Below are 18002 nucleotides of genomic sequence, written 5' to 3' on the forward strand. Positions count from 1 at the left end.
AGACCAGCCTGGGCTACATAGTGAGTTCCAGGTCAGACTCAACTACATAGTGAGACCCTGTCTCAAAAAACCGAAAAAAAAATGTAATATGAATGCCTCTTCCGGCTATGTTTAGTGTCAAATCTGATCCAAGCAATGCACAGGCAGCTGTAACAACTACATTTCCCAAGCTCTTATGGTTTGCAACACACCTTTAAATGCACAGAACATTTGCCTTTATGGCAGTTTTATTCTGGCATCATGAATGGCAAAAGTGTTTCTGTTAGATTGACTTTCTCATAAAAGGTTTAATTCCTACTTCATTTCCCATAGGTTATATGTTGAGATCTCTTACCCAAGCCTACATCTACACTCTGAGTAAGTAAATCCTGTTTAGTTTGAGACTGATCAGAAGTCAGGGTGGGAAGGAATTGTACTTGCTGTAAGTGCTGATGTGAACTCAGCAATTAAGAACCCTTTTGTTGGAGAACTGACTTCAAGGCAAAATTCTCTTATCACAAAAATAAATAGCTAAGGATAGTATTAACAACAGAATGATTTATGTTATGCCAAACCTCATCACAAAGTATTCGATGCTAGTAAATAAATGCTACAACATTCCATATCCTACAGCTATATATTTCATGATAAAATTAATGTGAGTGAAAATTAGGAAAATATTGCATCCATAGATACGTCATTTATTTAATCTACAGGTCTACAAACCATACATCATTAAAGAAAATTCTTAGAGGCATTTCAATATTTATTGCAAATAAGAAGAAAATATGTAATATTTGTTATATGCAAAAATATCTCAATGTAGAGATACAGATGTGTCTTTCCTGGATTCTAATATTAAATCAATGAATCAGTGCATATGGTTATATAATCTATTTTAATAACTTGATATATTAATGCCAAACATAGATATGAAACAAATGGAGCTTACTTTAGGGTGCAAGTAAGTAACGAATAAGCCAAGTTTTGCCATCTTTGAAACTTTTAAGATATTTTCTAATATTCTTCATTTTATTAAACAATTTATTATTATTTTGAGATTATAAATGTATATACATTTGTAAGACATAATACAGAGATCCTAGTAACTAACTCAGTCTCTCCCAGTGCTAACTGGAGTATTGTATATGCAGGATACTGATTTTTATAATACCATAATAACCATGGGCCTTGGATTCAGGTTTCCTGGAGAGAGAGAGAGAGAGAGTGTGTGTGTGTGTGTGTGTGTGTGTGTGTGTGTGTATTTAGTTTCACTCAGTTTCACCATATAAATCTGTCTAGTATAAGAAAGAATAGTCAAAGAACTACAGAATAGTAAAGATCTGCTAATATTTTAAACAATGAGTTGTAAGGTACCAGTAATTTATTAAAGCAGAGGTCAAAACTTTTTATGGAAAGATTTAGATAAAATCATTTATGCTTTGTTTGCCATAAGATCTCTTATGCAGCTGGGGATTTAGCTCAGCAGTTCCGATGACTGCCTTGCAAGCGAAAGGACCCAAGTTCAATCCCCGGGACCAAAAAAAAAAAAAAAGATCTCTTATGCAGTTACAGTACTCAACTCTCCTTTTAAAGCGCAACACAAATAGGTGAAACCTTTTAAGAAAAGAAAACATAACAAAACCTTTAAAAAAAAAAGGATGGTGCCCTGGGCTTGGTTAATACATTCTTGTTTGATGAGCTGTAATCTAAGGTTTTCACAGACACCTCTAAATAGTTCCAAAGTAGCACAGTGTTTAATTTGTTTTTCCATTGAATATCTAATTAACTGTAAAGTTCTGCACTTCTTAGATTTAATATTTTGGTTTGCTTCTTCCATTGGTCCACTACAGGAAGCAACATAATCTCCTGAAAATCCCCAGGAAATAATGCACGATCTCAGAGTTAATGGAAGAGTGACAATAACGTCAGGCCTTCCACTTTACAGAATCTTCTTTCACATCCCAAACTTGGCCAGATGTGCACTAACCAGACAGGCAATTGGTTTTGGTTTTGGTCCTTATTATTTACTTCTTTCGTGCTGAAATAATTTCATGAGTTAGTTGTGTGTTAAGCAGAACAGCAAAACAAATAGAAAAAAAATTCACAATTTCTGAGACTTGGAAAATATGCTAACGCTTGGTAAAGAACCCACATAATATAAATAGAATTTTCATATTATGTATGATAGCAGAGTATCTCCACACAAACACAGATCTAATAATTATGCATAGTGTAAGCCCGAAGGATAAAAGCTTTCAAACCACTGCTTTTAAAGAAATCCATAAAGAAAATGTGTCTAATTTTTCATCTATTTCATACTCACACAAATGTGTGTGTGTGTGTGTGTGTGTGTGTGTGTGTGTACATTAGGAGAGAATGCACCATTTTGCCTAAGCATCTAGTATAAACAAAACATTAACTACACCAGATTGTTTTCCCACATGTATTTAACATCATGTGTGTTCATACAAGTGATTGCTGGGTATCAGGTGAACATGACCTTAGCTGAAAAATATGATTTTACGCAAATGTGGTCACATTAGTACACATTCTTTACTTAATGTCATGATAACGTGTGTCAAGGACCAGAGGAGAATTAAGGCCCAATTGGCCTCCTCTGTGACAAAGGAGAAAGGCCGCACTCAAGGGTGACTGCATATTAAGGAAAAGTTAAGACAGCTGTGGTGAAGTTGTTTATCAGCGATGGTACTAATGATACTGGGAACCAGATGAATCCCTGGCTACTTTGATTGCTTGTGCCTATGTCTAGGTGAACAAAAGCAAGGGGAGCCAAAGGCTCCGGCTCCGCTTCCTGCTAGAGGTGAGCGCCCCCTGGCCGCCCGTGTTGAGCTATGTCCATGTCCCTTCTTCATCCTCTTTCGCCCTGGTTCAGGGAGAAGTGGATGCTTTGGGTCCCAGAGCAAGGTCAGCCCGGTGAGCGGACTGCAGGCAGTGCCCCAGTGTTTGCCCAGGGATCCCGGGTCACCTACAATTGTGTATCAAATTATGGAAAAAATATTCTGTAAGCATCAGTGCTATAAAAATAGAACATATTTTAAGTATTGATAAAATATATTTGACAGAAAAAACAGAATGACCTGAATTCCAAACCAAAGAATCGGCTACATTTTTGGTAAAAGAAGCTAATCAAGTATGAAAAAATTCTCTGTATTTAAGTTGCACATAATTTTCTATGGTAGATAAACATATAATTTTACATCAGTTATATGCATTGAAAAGCCCTGTGTATCATTTTTATCGCCTTGGAAATGTTACTTTTTTTGCCAGTATTGAAAAATCATTTTTAGTCTTTACCACATAAGTGATGCCTCAGTTCACGAACTTAATTCTTTCTATGATGCTGGTCACAAACTGAATTGGACAAGAACTTAATCAAATTTCCCCATAAGGTCAACATTGAACCTAACCATCGAATCTGATATGGTTCCCATCCAGTTCGGTTTGTGACCGGAAGTGTGGCAAGAATTAAGTTTGTGCATTGAGGTACCACTGTAACTGCACAAATGTAGTATAGTAACATCACATTTCAGCTATAAATTTAAGAATAAACAGTCACATAATATTGAAATATAAAGCCACTTAATGAACATTTTAAGAAACTGGATATTGGAACCGAAGGTTAGGAATCAGATTGATCACTGACCTAGAATGATGGAAGTCTTATAGGATTAATTCTAGAACTTTAATCGAGGTCATAACAATAAACAAGAAAATATGCCTGCCAGAATAAACAATGGATTTATAAGTAATGTTAAAGCCATCTGATGATTATTTATAAAGAATATTAAAATCATATCAAATTTCTTCAGAACTTTTCAAAGGAACCGATTTCAAGTACATTTGAATATTTAAATTTTTAAATTATTGCCTGTCATGTCAATTCAGTACCTGCGTTTGGTGTGAGTCCTCCACAGTTATTTTAAGGGACAGCTGCAGGTTCCATATAATTTGGATAATGCGGAATGCACCGGAACTATCATTTCTCATCAGGAAGAGAGGGGACGTTATCACAGCATGGCTTGGCAGTTGCCTCTCTCAATTCCACTCCAGGTGCTTTTCACCAGGTGGATTTAGCCTGATTGGCTGCCTCGTGTCTCTCAGAAAACCATGACTGGGAAGCCATATGGTGCAATGCCCAAAGCTATATTAGACTGTGAGTCATATTTTGGCTAACTTTATTCTCATAGCTAAATATCAGAGTTGTATCCATGTAAATTCTCATACACTTCTTGGTATAACCTCACTTTTCTCCTTTGCTCATGCTAGATACTTGCTGATATGAAACTATTCTATAGTTGAAAGGTAAAGTAGAGAGTATGAAGGAAACCGGAGGCGAGACTACAGGCTCGCCACCCTGCTTTTACCTTTGAAGAAGCAGTCTTCACTGTGGACAATGGTAATCTTCTGTTTCTTCAGGCAGGCAGCGCGGTGCAGTTCGCAGTGGTTCTCATAGAGCTCTCCGTCGGAGCCACACACGGGTTTGTAGTGCTGTCTGCAGAGGTCCATGCATGTGCATTCTGCCTGCCTGGTCTCTCTGTTCATCACACAGTGTCTTCCCAAGCCACAATACTTATTCTCACAAGATCCAAGAGGGTCATCCTGAATTAGAAATCCTGAAATAAAGAACAGGAAATTATTTGGTTTCTATGTTTAAATCATACATGCGTTTCAAAGTATCAAATAAAAATATGTTCTAAAACTATTATAGGTAACCAGAGTTCCAGTGCTGTTTTGGTGGAGAAGATGCTTGTATCAAATGAATATTCTCCACATTTTTTCACACTTTCTCTCCTTGAGCTCTCTCCTTTCTCAGGGCTGATTGTGATGCTCTCTCTCATGACCAAGAACACAGATTTTGATCCAGAGTTTACATTGCAGCACTGTCACTTGCAAACCTCAGGACCCTGAGCAAGCACTTGACACAGCTACACCTCGGTTTCCTCATAGGTAAAATAAGGATAATAGTAGTAAATCTTCATAGCTTTATCAAGAAAGACTTTGCATATATGAAGTTTCATTTCAGTATCAGTTTTATTATTAGCTTCTCAGAAACTAATTTTCATAGAACATATATAGGAAAAAAAGTAAATTTAAAAATCAGTTTTATGTGTTTTATAAATGACATTCATATCTTAAATTTAATTTTATATTGATACATGTGTTTTGATATCAAGTTTAAGTTAGCAAAATCAAAATTACACTGAAAAAATCAACACTGTGATGGCATAGTTTTAAAATTAGCCAACTTATATTTTCTGATAGTATTTGAAATTATTTTACCTTCCAAAATGTCTGTTTCCAATAGGTTAATGCTGGTGCAACTACTTCTGAGACCACATTTTTGAGCCCTGACCTAATGAAATCTTACTTTACAATTAAAGTAAGTATAATACTAAGGAAAACACAAAATAAATTAATGAAATATTTTTTAGCGGAAAAAGTGATAAATTAATGCTATGATAAAAATCATAAAAATAATGCAAGTATTTGGAAGATACTAGAAAATGTATGTGGAAACATGAGTACTATTTGATTGATTTTGTTAATATGATACTGGAAAAAATTTTTATTTCTTAATGTTCAATAGGTTAAACTAAATAGTAGGAGGCCTGAGGCTGCTCCAAACTTTGAATGCTTATAAAATTGCAAAACAAACTCAGTGTGCTAATAAGGCAAAAACCAAACTTAGGAGTGTATGTTTTTATAAAAGATATCTGGCTTTCAGCCCAGCAGCAACAGTGGAGCTCCAGGCAGTCTAGTCAGACCTTGTCCAGCCTGGACACAGGCCTGATCACCATCTGCCCCTAGAAACCATCTTTCTATTGCAGCCAGGGTTCACCCAGGAAGACCCCTGAACACACTGGTAAGGAGCCTCTCTGAGCCTCTCCTCCTGAGTGCTCCCCAATTCATTAGTCATTCTTTGCCCAAATAAACAAGATCAAACTTAATTTATCTAAAGCTTTTCTTTTACCAAATGTACCTCATTAAGAACAAAAATCCTTACCTATGTCAATTATGACTACAAAATGACAGATTTCAATAAGGAAAATTTTATCTTGTACTTGTAACATGACAGAAACAAATTATTAATGTAACATTTATAGAGCTTAAAATGCAGCTGTCATTCTAACAGGAATCTAACTCACATAGGTGTGTAAAATCCCATATCATATATTTTCATAATTATCAAATAAGATGCATCAATTGTGTTTTATTTTATTATCTAGTAATAAGTTCAGGTTTATTGGAAGAAAAGAGCTAAAGGTATAGGGAAGGCAGGAAGGGTAGGGGAAAGGTAATAAGGGAAAAGAAAGGAATGTGAGAAAATGAAAAGATGGAAATAAAGTGCGTGTAAATCAGGAGGGGAGGAGGGGAGAAGGAAGGGCAGGGACAAGGGGAAAAAATGAGAACCAAGACTTGTCATGTAAAGGTACAAGATCCCAATAATGAATGTAACTGTACTGTATACCTAAAATGTACCAATAAACTCAATTTAAAAAAAGAGAGTTCAATCTTTTCATATTTAGTTACAAATTAATGCAGCTTTCTGAATTCCTGAAAATTTCCTCTCGGAGGGAATGTGTTACTGTAACATTGGATCATATTTGGTGTATTTATGTTATTGTTTATCTTTCCCAGATTATCTCCTGTTAAATCCTATACAGAGATTTGTATGAGGATACTGTCCATTTTCTAGAACTTACCGAAGTATTTTATGCTAGCCACAAGCTGTGTTGCATATAGCTGCTACAATTAAAGATAATTTAATTAATTCACATGCAATCTCCAAGCTCATATTTTATAAATGAATAGCTAGAATGTATCCTTTCTGACAGTAATTAACCATGACTAATGCCGAACTTAACTTTCTGCTGAATTTAAATCTATTTAATCAGATTAACATGTCAAAGTTTTTTTAGGTGCATTCAGTTTGATACCATACTAACTGAATTTTAATCAAGAAATGATAGCCTGCTATCTTAGAGCTTGGTAAAATAACTTTTGTTCCCCAGACTATTTACTTAATAGGTAAATCATTTCTAAATTCTGTCTTTCCAGTACAAGAAAAATTGACCAAAAAATCAAACACGCTGAAACATTTAAAAATTAAAGACAAAATAACTCTATATTATTCTAAGGATGGTCATTTCAGATTCTTGATCAATTATCTTAGGGATTAGCTACTTAACTACATCATTTCAATCTTTCTATAAGATAAACTTCATCAGGCAGGTACTTAACATTGAATGAATCTACACTGAAATAAACTTTTAGAAATGTAACTCGTTGTATATGTAACAGAACAAACTGAGGCTGGGGATTTAGCTCTGGGCACAGTACCTGCCTGGCAAAACAAGAGGTTCTGAGTTCAATCCCTGGTACAAAAAAAAAAAATTAGTCATTGATAATTTCTTCCTGTGGTTTACAAAAGGAGTAAGACAGGAGTTGACTGCATCCTAGAAAAGAGACAAAGTAGTAGGAGCCCAGCTGGGCCACAAAGGAGAGTGACAGGCTAAGCCTCACAAATGATGTAACTCATAGCAACTGAGGCTGGAGTTCAATGAAAATACATTCTTTTAAGGTCTCAATAAACAGTGTATTTATCATTGTTATTCTTTAATTATTTTGTTATGGAAATTATTTTTTCATAAAATGGCTTTTGTATTTCTTTGTCAATATCTACTTGTATTATATTAAAATTTAAAATTTTTTCAGAGTAGGGGTTCACCTTGTTGGTGGGAGCACAGACTGGTGCAACCATTGCAGAAATCAATATGGAGATATCTCAAAGAACTAGGAGGTCCCATTTGACCCAGATGTCCCTCTCTGCTGGATATCTTTCCAAAAGAATTAAAAGAATCACACCACAGTGATATATGCTAACCCATATATGTAGTATGTGGCATCACAGTTTGTAGTAGCCAAAACTTGGAAACAACCCAATTGTCCATCAACTGGGGACTGGATAAGGAAGATGTAGTTTTTCTATAAAATGGAGTACTACTCAGCCATAAAAAATAAGAAACTAGAGATATGTATATCTAAATGAATGCACATTTAGAACATACTCAAGTACTCTTAAGTGAAATAAATAGAGTACATGTGTAAATACCAAAGACTTGTTCTGTTATGAAAAACTAAAAGTGTAAATAATGTTCAAACTGTACAACTGATAATGTGAAATAGGAAGAGCAGGTCTAAAGCAGTAGGGGAAGTGGGAGGGTGAGGGTAAAAGAAAGAAAGAAAAACATGAGAAAAGGAAAAAATGGAAACAAAGTCTTTGTAAACAGGGAGAGGTGGAGGGGGTGAACAGAGGGCGGGATATGGGGAAAAATAAGAGCCAAGATACATCATGTAAAGGTACAGGATCCCAAAGATGAATGTAACTATACTGTACCAATAAAATGTACCAATAAATTTAATAAAAAAATAAAGAGTAGGGGTTCAGGTGGCAGATATGGGGACCTACACCCTAAGAGTAAAGACTGACACTACATCTAAAGTAGTAACAGAGGAAGGAGGGAGGAACTAAATTTTGGCAACTACTTTTAATCATTGTTTTAGCATATAAACATATTACTTGATTTATAGTGTTATTTTAGGCTTTGCCACATAAATGTATTATATTAATGTATAAAATATGAACTTTAATTTGTTAAAAAGAACAATTTTGGGGTCATAAAACAGGATTCAAGACTTCTTTTCCTGATTTAAACCAGGCTATTATGTTGTGTAGTAATTGACACACTGTGTTTAGATTTTCTCTTATGAAAATAATCCTTTTATCTATAGTGTTTAGCAAAACCCAGTTCTAATGAAAGCTAATTTCTGAGAAATATATTTGGTGAATTTCCTCTACAAAACTTAATATGAATAATTTAATTGCATTAAACAATCATACAGTTAAAATTCTCAAATTTAAAAATATTTATATAATCTAGAAATAGACTAAACTCTACAAAATGTAAAATTGCTTGTAAAGGGCTTGGGATTTACCTCAGTGGTTCTGCTGCCTGCCTTGCAAGCACAAGTCCCAAGTTCGATGCCCTGTACCAAAAAAAAAGGTTTCTAAACTAAGACTTCGATTTCCTTTGTTTCCTTTTAATAATTTCAACTTTGGCTGTAAAATTAAAATATTTTATTTTTATTTCACCACAAGTGTGACTTTTTTTTTCTCATTGAGTTTATCGATACTTTTTAGGTATGCAGTACAGTTACATTCATCACTGGGATCTTGTACCTTTACATGACAAGTCTCGGTTCTCATTTTTCCCCAGGCCCCTGCTCTCCCTTTACCCCCTCCTCCCTTCCCTATTTACAAAATCTCTGTTTCCATTTTTTCGTTTTCTCATATTTTTTTCTTTTCCCTTAGTTCCTTTCCCATACCCTTCCAAAATAATTAAAATGTGATTTTTTAAAAAGTTAATGTTATCAAGCCCAAGTGTCCTCATCTAACTAGAAAATAGCAAGAACTCAGTAAGTATCATTTAAAAGAATAAATGAGTTGGAGATAATAATGATGACAAAAACAACACAGTATCATTTTTTATTAAAAACATCACACGATTTATGCACTGAATGTGTCAGGTCCACAGTACTTATCTCACAAAGGTAGTGGTTATGATTATAAAAGGTGATCCTCTATTATGGATTTTGCATTTAGAATATATTGACTAGAAATCACTGGAGTAAACGAACACCTGCCTTTCACAATTCTATTTTTAAAAATTCATTGTAAATTTATCCATAGGAATTCTGAAGAATATACCCAACAATACTTGTAAAATTTTCAAGACTACCCACTGTATTCAAATTTCTCTCAGCTAGAAAAAAAAAAGAGCAGAAAAGAAGGAAGGAGGGAAGGAAGGAAGGAGGGGAGAGAGAAGAAAAGGAAAGGAAAGGAAAAGAAATCTTCACAGTAAACAGTTACATATTTTGATGTGGGATTATGTATAATATTTTGGTGACATTTTGCTACTCACATGTGAAAAAAATGTAAATCTCAAATACAATTTCCTGTTGCAAACTATTCAACTCTGATGTTCTTAAAGTTCTCACAGACTCTGAAGCAGTTTAAATAAAGACTGGAATGCTCATGGAAGATTGAACACAGTGTGATCTTTTCGTGACCTTTAATGATTGGGATCTATGCTTCCTGTAGCTCCTTTCTCAGCTCTGTCAAAACAAATTTGCCTGATTGAGGGTGAACTCAGAGCTCTGCTGCTGGAGACAGTCCATTTGCACAGCCTGTTGTTCCGAATTCTGCGGATTTGGAGCCTTTTTCCCTAACTCATTATAGACAATTCATTTTCTTTTTCTTAGTCTGTGTTTGCAGTACGCAATGACTGCATGCACCATGGGCAGCTGACACCTGCACAGTAGGGCACACCATTGCTTTTGCTTCTCTGGCCCTCTTCTCCCCCGGCTCCTCCTCTATCTCTAGGTCCTCTGTCCATCTGCAAGAGATGCACAGGATCTGTTTCCTAGTGTCTAACTTTTCTTATGGTTGTTGTTGAAAGATGTGAATTTTTATTTTAAAAAATGTAATACAGGTAGATATTAAAAAGAAAATAAAAATTATATATAAAAATAACTTTAATAACAAAAATAATGTGAGAATAACAACAGTAAACACCTTGTGTATCATGATCTTCAAAGAATATATATTTGGTTGCTATTCTTTCTTTTGCTCTTTAATTTATTCATGCTTCAGGTTTCTCATATAAAAGAAACAATGTGATATTTAAGCTTGTGCATCTGATGTATTTCACTTAACATGTTTTAAAGAATAGGTAAATATGAAAAAGACAAGTAAAAAATACATGATGAATAAATATATAACAGCAGAGATTTAGGTATTGAGCCCATTCCAATTGTAGTTTCTTTGTCGTTTGCCAGGGGAATATGTTTTCATGCCTTATTTCAAGAAGTTAGACAATTTGATATCAGTTCCTCAAATGGCAACAATTACTACTTATGCACTGTTCTCCACTGCGGGATAATGGAAAGGAAAACATGAACAATTTTAAGATACAATTCTAAAACTCTTTCCAACTTCAGCGTGTGACTTTTAAGGGCATTTTCCTAATTTGTTAATTTCATCCTTTGCAAGCCCCAACTATAAGCCATGATTTCTCTTACAACCACACTATCTCTTTCAGTGAGAACTTATTATGGTATTTAATGTTACAGATTTTGTCTGGTAAAAAGGGAAAATACCTCGTTAGATGACACAAATAGGATAGAAACCAAAGAAACCTCACTCTGAAAGCTCCACTGAGCAGAAGGAATATGCCGACCAACAGGCCAACTTCAGAGGGCTGCAGACCACCGGCAGACCTTACGCAATGCATGACCTTCTTCCCGAAGACTGAGGCTTGTGACAATTAGAAGCAGAAGAATTTTAAGTGTTTTAATTTAGAAAGGGATTTGGGTAACATTAAGGGCTGGAAAGTACTTTCTTCAGCAGGTAGTGCCACTCTCCTCCCTACATCATACTGAACCACACAACAAATAAAAACACAAATCAATTAGAATTAATAAAATAGTAGTATTTTATTTCACACAGCCCTATGTAATAAGAGTAAAGACCTATGCCAAATCATCTGTGATAGTAAAATATTTCAGGCTTTGGAATATACTGAACACATTAAAATGCCTTACTGTTAATGCCTAGTTACCTAGATTCTTTTTGTAAATAAGATAGATATTTATAAAATGCTTTTTAAAAAGTACTAAACAGCAAATTAAACATTTTAGTATGAGTGCAAATATTTCCTAGAGAAGCTGTCTTGCCAGCTCACCTGAGATTCATTACAATGTTGATTTTAGAGGCTGGGCATGGCCCACAGAGAACAGAGGAGAAAAGGAAGGCACTTGTGTCTCTTATTATTATGGAAATCAAGGGCCACACAGGGAAAAGTATTTATTATAAATTTAAATTCTGTTTCATTAAATCATTTTGAATCATTGAAATTTTTGCAGCTTTATTGAAATAAAATTGAGCCAAAAATCTATTAAAAATAAATACCAATAATTTGAATAGTATTTCTCAAAAGAAAAAAATCAAGATATTAAGCATAAAATAAAAATATACTTAATTTTCTGTTATTTGTGCATGTTAATTATACAGAATATTGGGTTCCACTGAGATCTCTTCATATACACATATGACATAATTCAACCTTCTCCACGCCCTTTGCTATTTCTTATACTTCTTCCTCATTCTCTGCTCTTACCAGATATCTCCCTTCTGCTTGTAAGTGATCCCCCATATAGTCCACATAAGAGACAAAATATGTGCTACTGGTCTTCTGAGTCTAGCTTATTTTGCTTATCACGATGATCTCTAGTTCCACCCATTTTCCAGCAAATGACAGCATTTTCTTCTTCCTATGGCTGAATCGTAGTCCATCCCATTTTCTTCACCACTTACGTTTAATGTATGTAGGTATGCTTATAGTATGCTGATTCCAGGAGGAGGAGGAGAGCTGGATGACATGGTATTTTTATTTCTAGTTTTTGAATGAACCTCAATTCTGCCTGCACTGATATACATTCCAATAAATCAGGAAATAATAACAATAAGAATCAGCACACAAGATCACATCAAATTAAAAGGCTGCTGCCCACCAAGGAAAATAGTCACTAGAGTGAAGAAACTGCTTACCAAATGGGAGGACTCTTTACTAGCTACTTTTCCAACAGACGATTAATACCTAGAATAAAGACCAGTATGGCCTCAATGTGCATCCATTTAGCTATAAATATCTCTACTTTCTTGTTCTTTATGGCTGAGTAGTACTCCCTTATATTTAAAAAATCTTCTTTATCCATTCACCAGTTGATGGGCATTTGGGCTGTTTCCAAGATTTAGCTATTGTAAACTGTGCTGCTATAAACTCATGCATATATCACTATGATATTCATATATCACTATGATATGATGCTTTTAATTCTTTTGGGAAGTTACCCAGCAGAGGAATAGCTCGGTCAAATAGCTAGTCCTAGTTCTTTGAGGTACCTCCACACTGATTTCCACACCAATCTGCACTCTCACCAACATGGAGAAGGGTTCCATTTTCTTCACAACCCTGCCAGCATTTGTTTTTGGCTGATTTCTTGATAGCAGCCATTTATTTCTGGAGAGAGGTGGAATCTCAGCATTGTTTTCATTTGCATCTTTTGAAAGACCAGTGATGCTGAACATTTTTTCATACTCTTTTGTGAAATAAATAGGATGCAAATGTGTAAATACTGAATAGTTTCTCTGATGTGAGAATCTGAAAATGTAAATGAGGACCAGAATGTATAACAGATAATGTGAAATAGGAAGAAAAGTTCCAAAGGGAAAGAGGGATAGAGGAAAGGGAAAAAATATAAGAAAAGTAAAAATGGAAACAAAGTCACTGTAAATAGGGAGAGGGGGGTAAAGGGAGGGCAGAGGAATGGAGAAGAAATAACCAAGATATATCATGTGCAGGTACAAATTCCCAATGATGAATGTCATCATATTGCCTACCTAAAATATATCAATAAAATTAATGGATTAAAAAAATGGCCAGTGAGTTTAGTAAATGAGAAAAATACAGTCAGTCATAATGTTAAGTATTACCATAGAATATGTAGAAAGGAATGTGTGTGTGTGTGTGTGCACAAATTACTGCTTAGAGAAAAATCTTATCAAAGACGAGTATGTGAAAAAAATTGAATTGCCACCATTTGAATGAAAAAGGCCTACATGTATTAAACAAAGTGCCCCTCATCACCCTGGGATCTTTTAAGGGGAAAGTAAAAGATAGGATTTCCACAACGTGGTGACTCAGAAAATCCTCATTTTTCTTCTTAAAAGATCTATATATTTTCATATGTGCTTTGTTATATTTATTCTCCCTTTTCTTTATACATATTCAGTAAAAACAAACTCAAAGTTAATAGTCAATCTAAAATAGTTGACACAATACAAGTTTATTAGAAAGGTGATATAAAAATCTGAGTTTTCTAGCCCTGTGCCTCCACTAGTTAATTCATGATCTCTATGTGGCCAGAAGCACCACCTGTAGTATCTGCCAGTTTCTGTAGTGGGAAATACTCCTACAATGTCCAATTTCAAGAGAAAAACAAGATATCATTGCAACTGTGTTTAAGAAGCAGCACCCAAAATTGGCTTCTTCTAAACCAGAGAAGCCAATTCCACCAAAACAGCATTCTTTCTTAGCTTTAGTAAAAATCTAAACAAACTCAATGATTAAGAAGTTTTTCTCCCCTAAAAAACTCTGTAGATGAATTAAAGTGCTGATTTATTCATTTATTGAAGAACAAAATTTGGGAATGTATTTGTTAAAAGAAGGATTTTATTTCCTAAGCATTAACTTCTTGACATATTTGTAGCTTTAGCCTTCTGTGGACAAATTTTAACATTTTAATGTCAGTCATTTTTGAGGTTTTTACTTTCTTTTTTGAGGGTCTAGGACAATTTTACATAGGATTTTCTGATATACCAAGGCCTAGAAGTTGTCCTCAGGTGTGTAACACACAACTTGTCACTGATCCCATGCTAGATTAGACATAATTGCAACCAAATTACTTGATACTACAAAAAATGAAAGTATAAAATTGTATAAAACATTCTCTCTACTCTCATATGTTTACTCCCTTTAGCCCTCACTTTGCCTCTCAACAGCTGAGGTTTGAAGTCCATCTCAAATCTCACTTCTTTTAAACCTTTATTTACCCAATAAATCCTTTCAAGTCCACTAGTTTAGACTTTGGGGATAGCTTCGGGATTTTCTTTCATATTCCATATTCTTATATCCTTTCCCCAGGCAAGGAACAGAGAATCCATACACTGTTTTACAAAAGCTAAAGGGAAATAATAGAAAATCACCTGGAAAGCATTATGTCACTACCACAGAGGAAGGGTATGTCACTCAGGCTAATGGGGGCTGGGGAGACATTCTAGAGGATTAAATCCTGGCACCATAAAGGAATTAGTCATGGAGAAGCAAGTGCGGGCCAGAGAGGTGTGACTGCAAGCTCTTCCACACTGCGTCCCAGCTGGGTAGGCCCAGAAGCCCCAGCCAAAAAGCTGGCAGGAATAGAGCTGCACACATGCACAAGCAACAGCCAGAGGCCTTCCCTGATTCCATTGGTAAGTGTGCACAGACCCTAGCCAGAAGTGTGTCCAGAAACAAGGGACTACAGTGCTCAGGTCCCAGCCAGGGGCCCTACTAAAAACAGCTACAAAAGATGGCAGGCCCTAGGCAAAGGCACAACTAGATACCATACCAACTGTGCACAGGCACCATCAGAAGTACACCCAGACAACAGATGAGCTCAGGAATCTAAAAGGCCATCACTGTAAACCCAGGAATTGCGGCAGTGGTGAGCACCATAGAAAAAGATTCACCATGGCTTGCAGAGAATTAAAGACCATGAGATGAGCAAAAAGTTGCCTACCAATAAGCTTTATAAAGATTGAAAACAAAACAAACAAAAGTAAAGCAGGCTGCATCCATTGAAATGAAAGATCAAGTAAACAAGTCTCAGAACAAGACTAGCAGATCGCCTAAGGCAAGTCCAAAGGGAAATAAGATGGAACAATCTAATATTTAACCACCAGTACTCCCTGAACAGGCAATGAAAGAGGATCTGGAAAAAATGAAATCAGAAATAATTTCTCAGGCACCAACAGAGACTGTGCCTATAGTGCAAGACATGATTAATAAATATAGAGTGGAAACCAATAAAAAATGGAGGAGCTGAGGATCAAGATGGAATCCCAACATAGGAAACAAATGGAATCCATAAAACACATACAAAGACATTACTAGGAGATTAAAAACTCCATTGAAAAAATAAGGCCTTGGATTCAGCTCAGTGGTACTGCCACCTGCCTCAAAATGGCAAGGTCTTAATTTTATCCCTGGTACCTAATAATAATAATAATAATAATAATAATAATAATAATAATAGTAAAACTTCAAATATTGCAAAAAATTCCATTGAAAGTTTACACAGCACAATGAACTAATGTGAAGACAGAATTTCAGGTATACAAGATAGGATTGTAATTAGTGACTATGAAAAGAAACAGTACTACAAAATAGTAAGGAAACAGGACAAATCAATCCAGCAGCTGCTAGATGATACAAAGAAGAATAACAGAATAATATAAGAATGCATAGAAGTAATGGCAGAAAACTTCCCAAGTGGGAGAAAAGAACTTGACATAAGAGAAGTGAGGCATATAAGACTCCAACTATCCATGATTACACACACACACACACACACACACACACACACACACACACACACACACATACACCTAGACATATAATAGTTAAGATTCCATAAACCCAACAGAAGAACAAAATTGTACAAGAAGTTAGAGAAAAGAAACAAATCACATACAAAGGAAAGCCCATCAGAATTATAACAGACTTCTCAACACAAATCCTTCAGGAAAGAAGAGCTAGGAGTGATGTATTTCAAGCCCTTAAGGAAAACAGCCTCCAACCCAGACTGATTTACCCTACAAAACTATCTTTCAAAATTGATGGATAAATGAGATACTTTCAAGACAAAGAGTACCTTAGGAACGTCATGAATAACAACTCAGCATGCCAAAAAATTTTAACAATATCCTAGGAAAAGACAATGAGGATCACAACCCCAGGAAGCCCAGCAGAATAAATCCATCAGAAGAAAAGAAATTAAATACAAAGAAGGAGAATCCAACAAAAAGAAAAAGTCATGTCAAAGATAGCTCAATACATATCACTTATGACCATCAATGTTAATGATCTCAATTCACCAACCAAAAGTAATAGACTGGCAGAATGGATCAGGAAGCAAGATCCAACAATATGCTTATACAAGAAGCACAAATAACTACAAAGAATGGCTTCTATCAAGAAATCAACCAGTAACAAATGTTGGAGGGGTTGTGGGGAGAAAGGAACCCTTCTCCATTGTTGGTGGGAGTGCAGACTGGTGCAACCACTACGGAAATCAATATGGAGATACCTCAAAGAAGTAGGACTAGAGGTTCTATTTGACCCAGCCATCCCTCTGCTGGGTATCTTTCCAAAAGAATTAAAAGAATCATACCACAGTGATATATGCACACCTAAGTTTATAGTGGCACAGTTTTTAATAGCTAAAACACAGAAACAGCCCATTTGCCCATCAGTTGGAGACTGGATAAAGAAGATATGGTTTTTCTATAAAATGAACTCAGCCATAAAGAAAGAGAAATTAGTCATTCATAGGAAAATGGATACATATTGAGGATATACTCCTAAGTGAAATAAATAAGTCGGTACACATGTATAAATACTGAATAGTTGCTCTGGTGTGAAAAACTATAATAGTACATAAGATCCTAATGAGATAATTGACAATGTGAAATAGGAAGAAAAGAGCTAAAGGTGTAGGGGAAGTGGGAAGGGTAGGGGAAAGGGAATAGGAGAAAAGAAAAAAATGAGAAAATGAAAACATGAAAATAAAGTATTTGTAAATAGGTAAGGGAGGAGGAGTGAAGGGAGGGCAGGGATAAGGGGGGAAAATGAGAACCAAGACCGGTCATGTAAAGGTACAAGACCCCAATGATGACTGTAACTGTAATGTATGCCTTGAATGTACCAATAAACACAATGAGAAAAAAAAAAAACAAGAAGCACAATTAAGTCAAAAAGGAAGTCTTAGACTTAAAGTTAAAGGGTGGGAAAAAAAAACACTCCATGCAAAAGGAACCTGAAAAAGAGCAAGAGTACTTATCTGTTTGCAGATAAAATGGATTTCAAACTAACAGTGATTAAGTGGCAGAAAGAAGGACACTACATCCTACATTCCAAGAGGAAGAGATGACGATCATAAACACATATGCACCAAATACTAGTGCACCAAGTTATATAAAATAAGTAGTAATGGACATGAAAAATCACATAAGCACTAATACAATAGTAGTGGGAGACCTCAATACACCACTGTCACAA

The 18002-nt window shown here is 35.3% G+C and overlaps 1 protein-coding gene across 1 annotated transcript in view; it reads right to left on the reverse strand.

Moving 5' to 3' along the window:
- Window positions 1-18002, reverse strand: part of Fstl5 (follistatin like 5) — a 716962-nt gene that overhangs the window by 428221 nt on the left and 270739 nt on the right. Inside the window, exon 4 of the mRNA XM_033759984.1 lies at window positions 4368-4616. Coding sequence (XP_033615875.1) covers window positions 4368-4616 — 249 coding nt within the window. The remainder of the gene's footprint in view (window positions 1-4367; window positions 4617-18002) is intronic.

Source organism: Fukomys damarensis, unplaced genomic scaffold (genome assembly GCF_012274545.1).
Source record: "Fukomys damarensis isolate Sample0158 unplaced genomic scaffold, DMR_v1.0_HiC HiC_scaffold_38, whole genome shotgun sequence".
In the NCBI taxonomy this organism is placed as follows: Eukaryota; Metazoa; Chordata; class Mammalia; order Rodentia; family Bathyergidae; genus Fukomys; species Fukomys damarensis.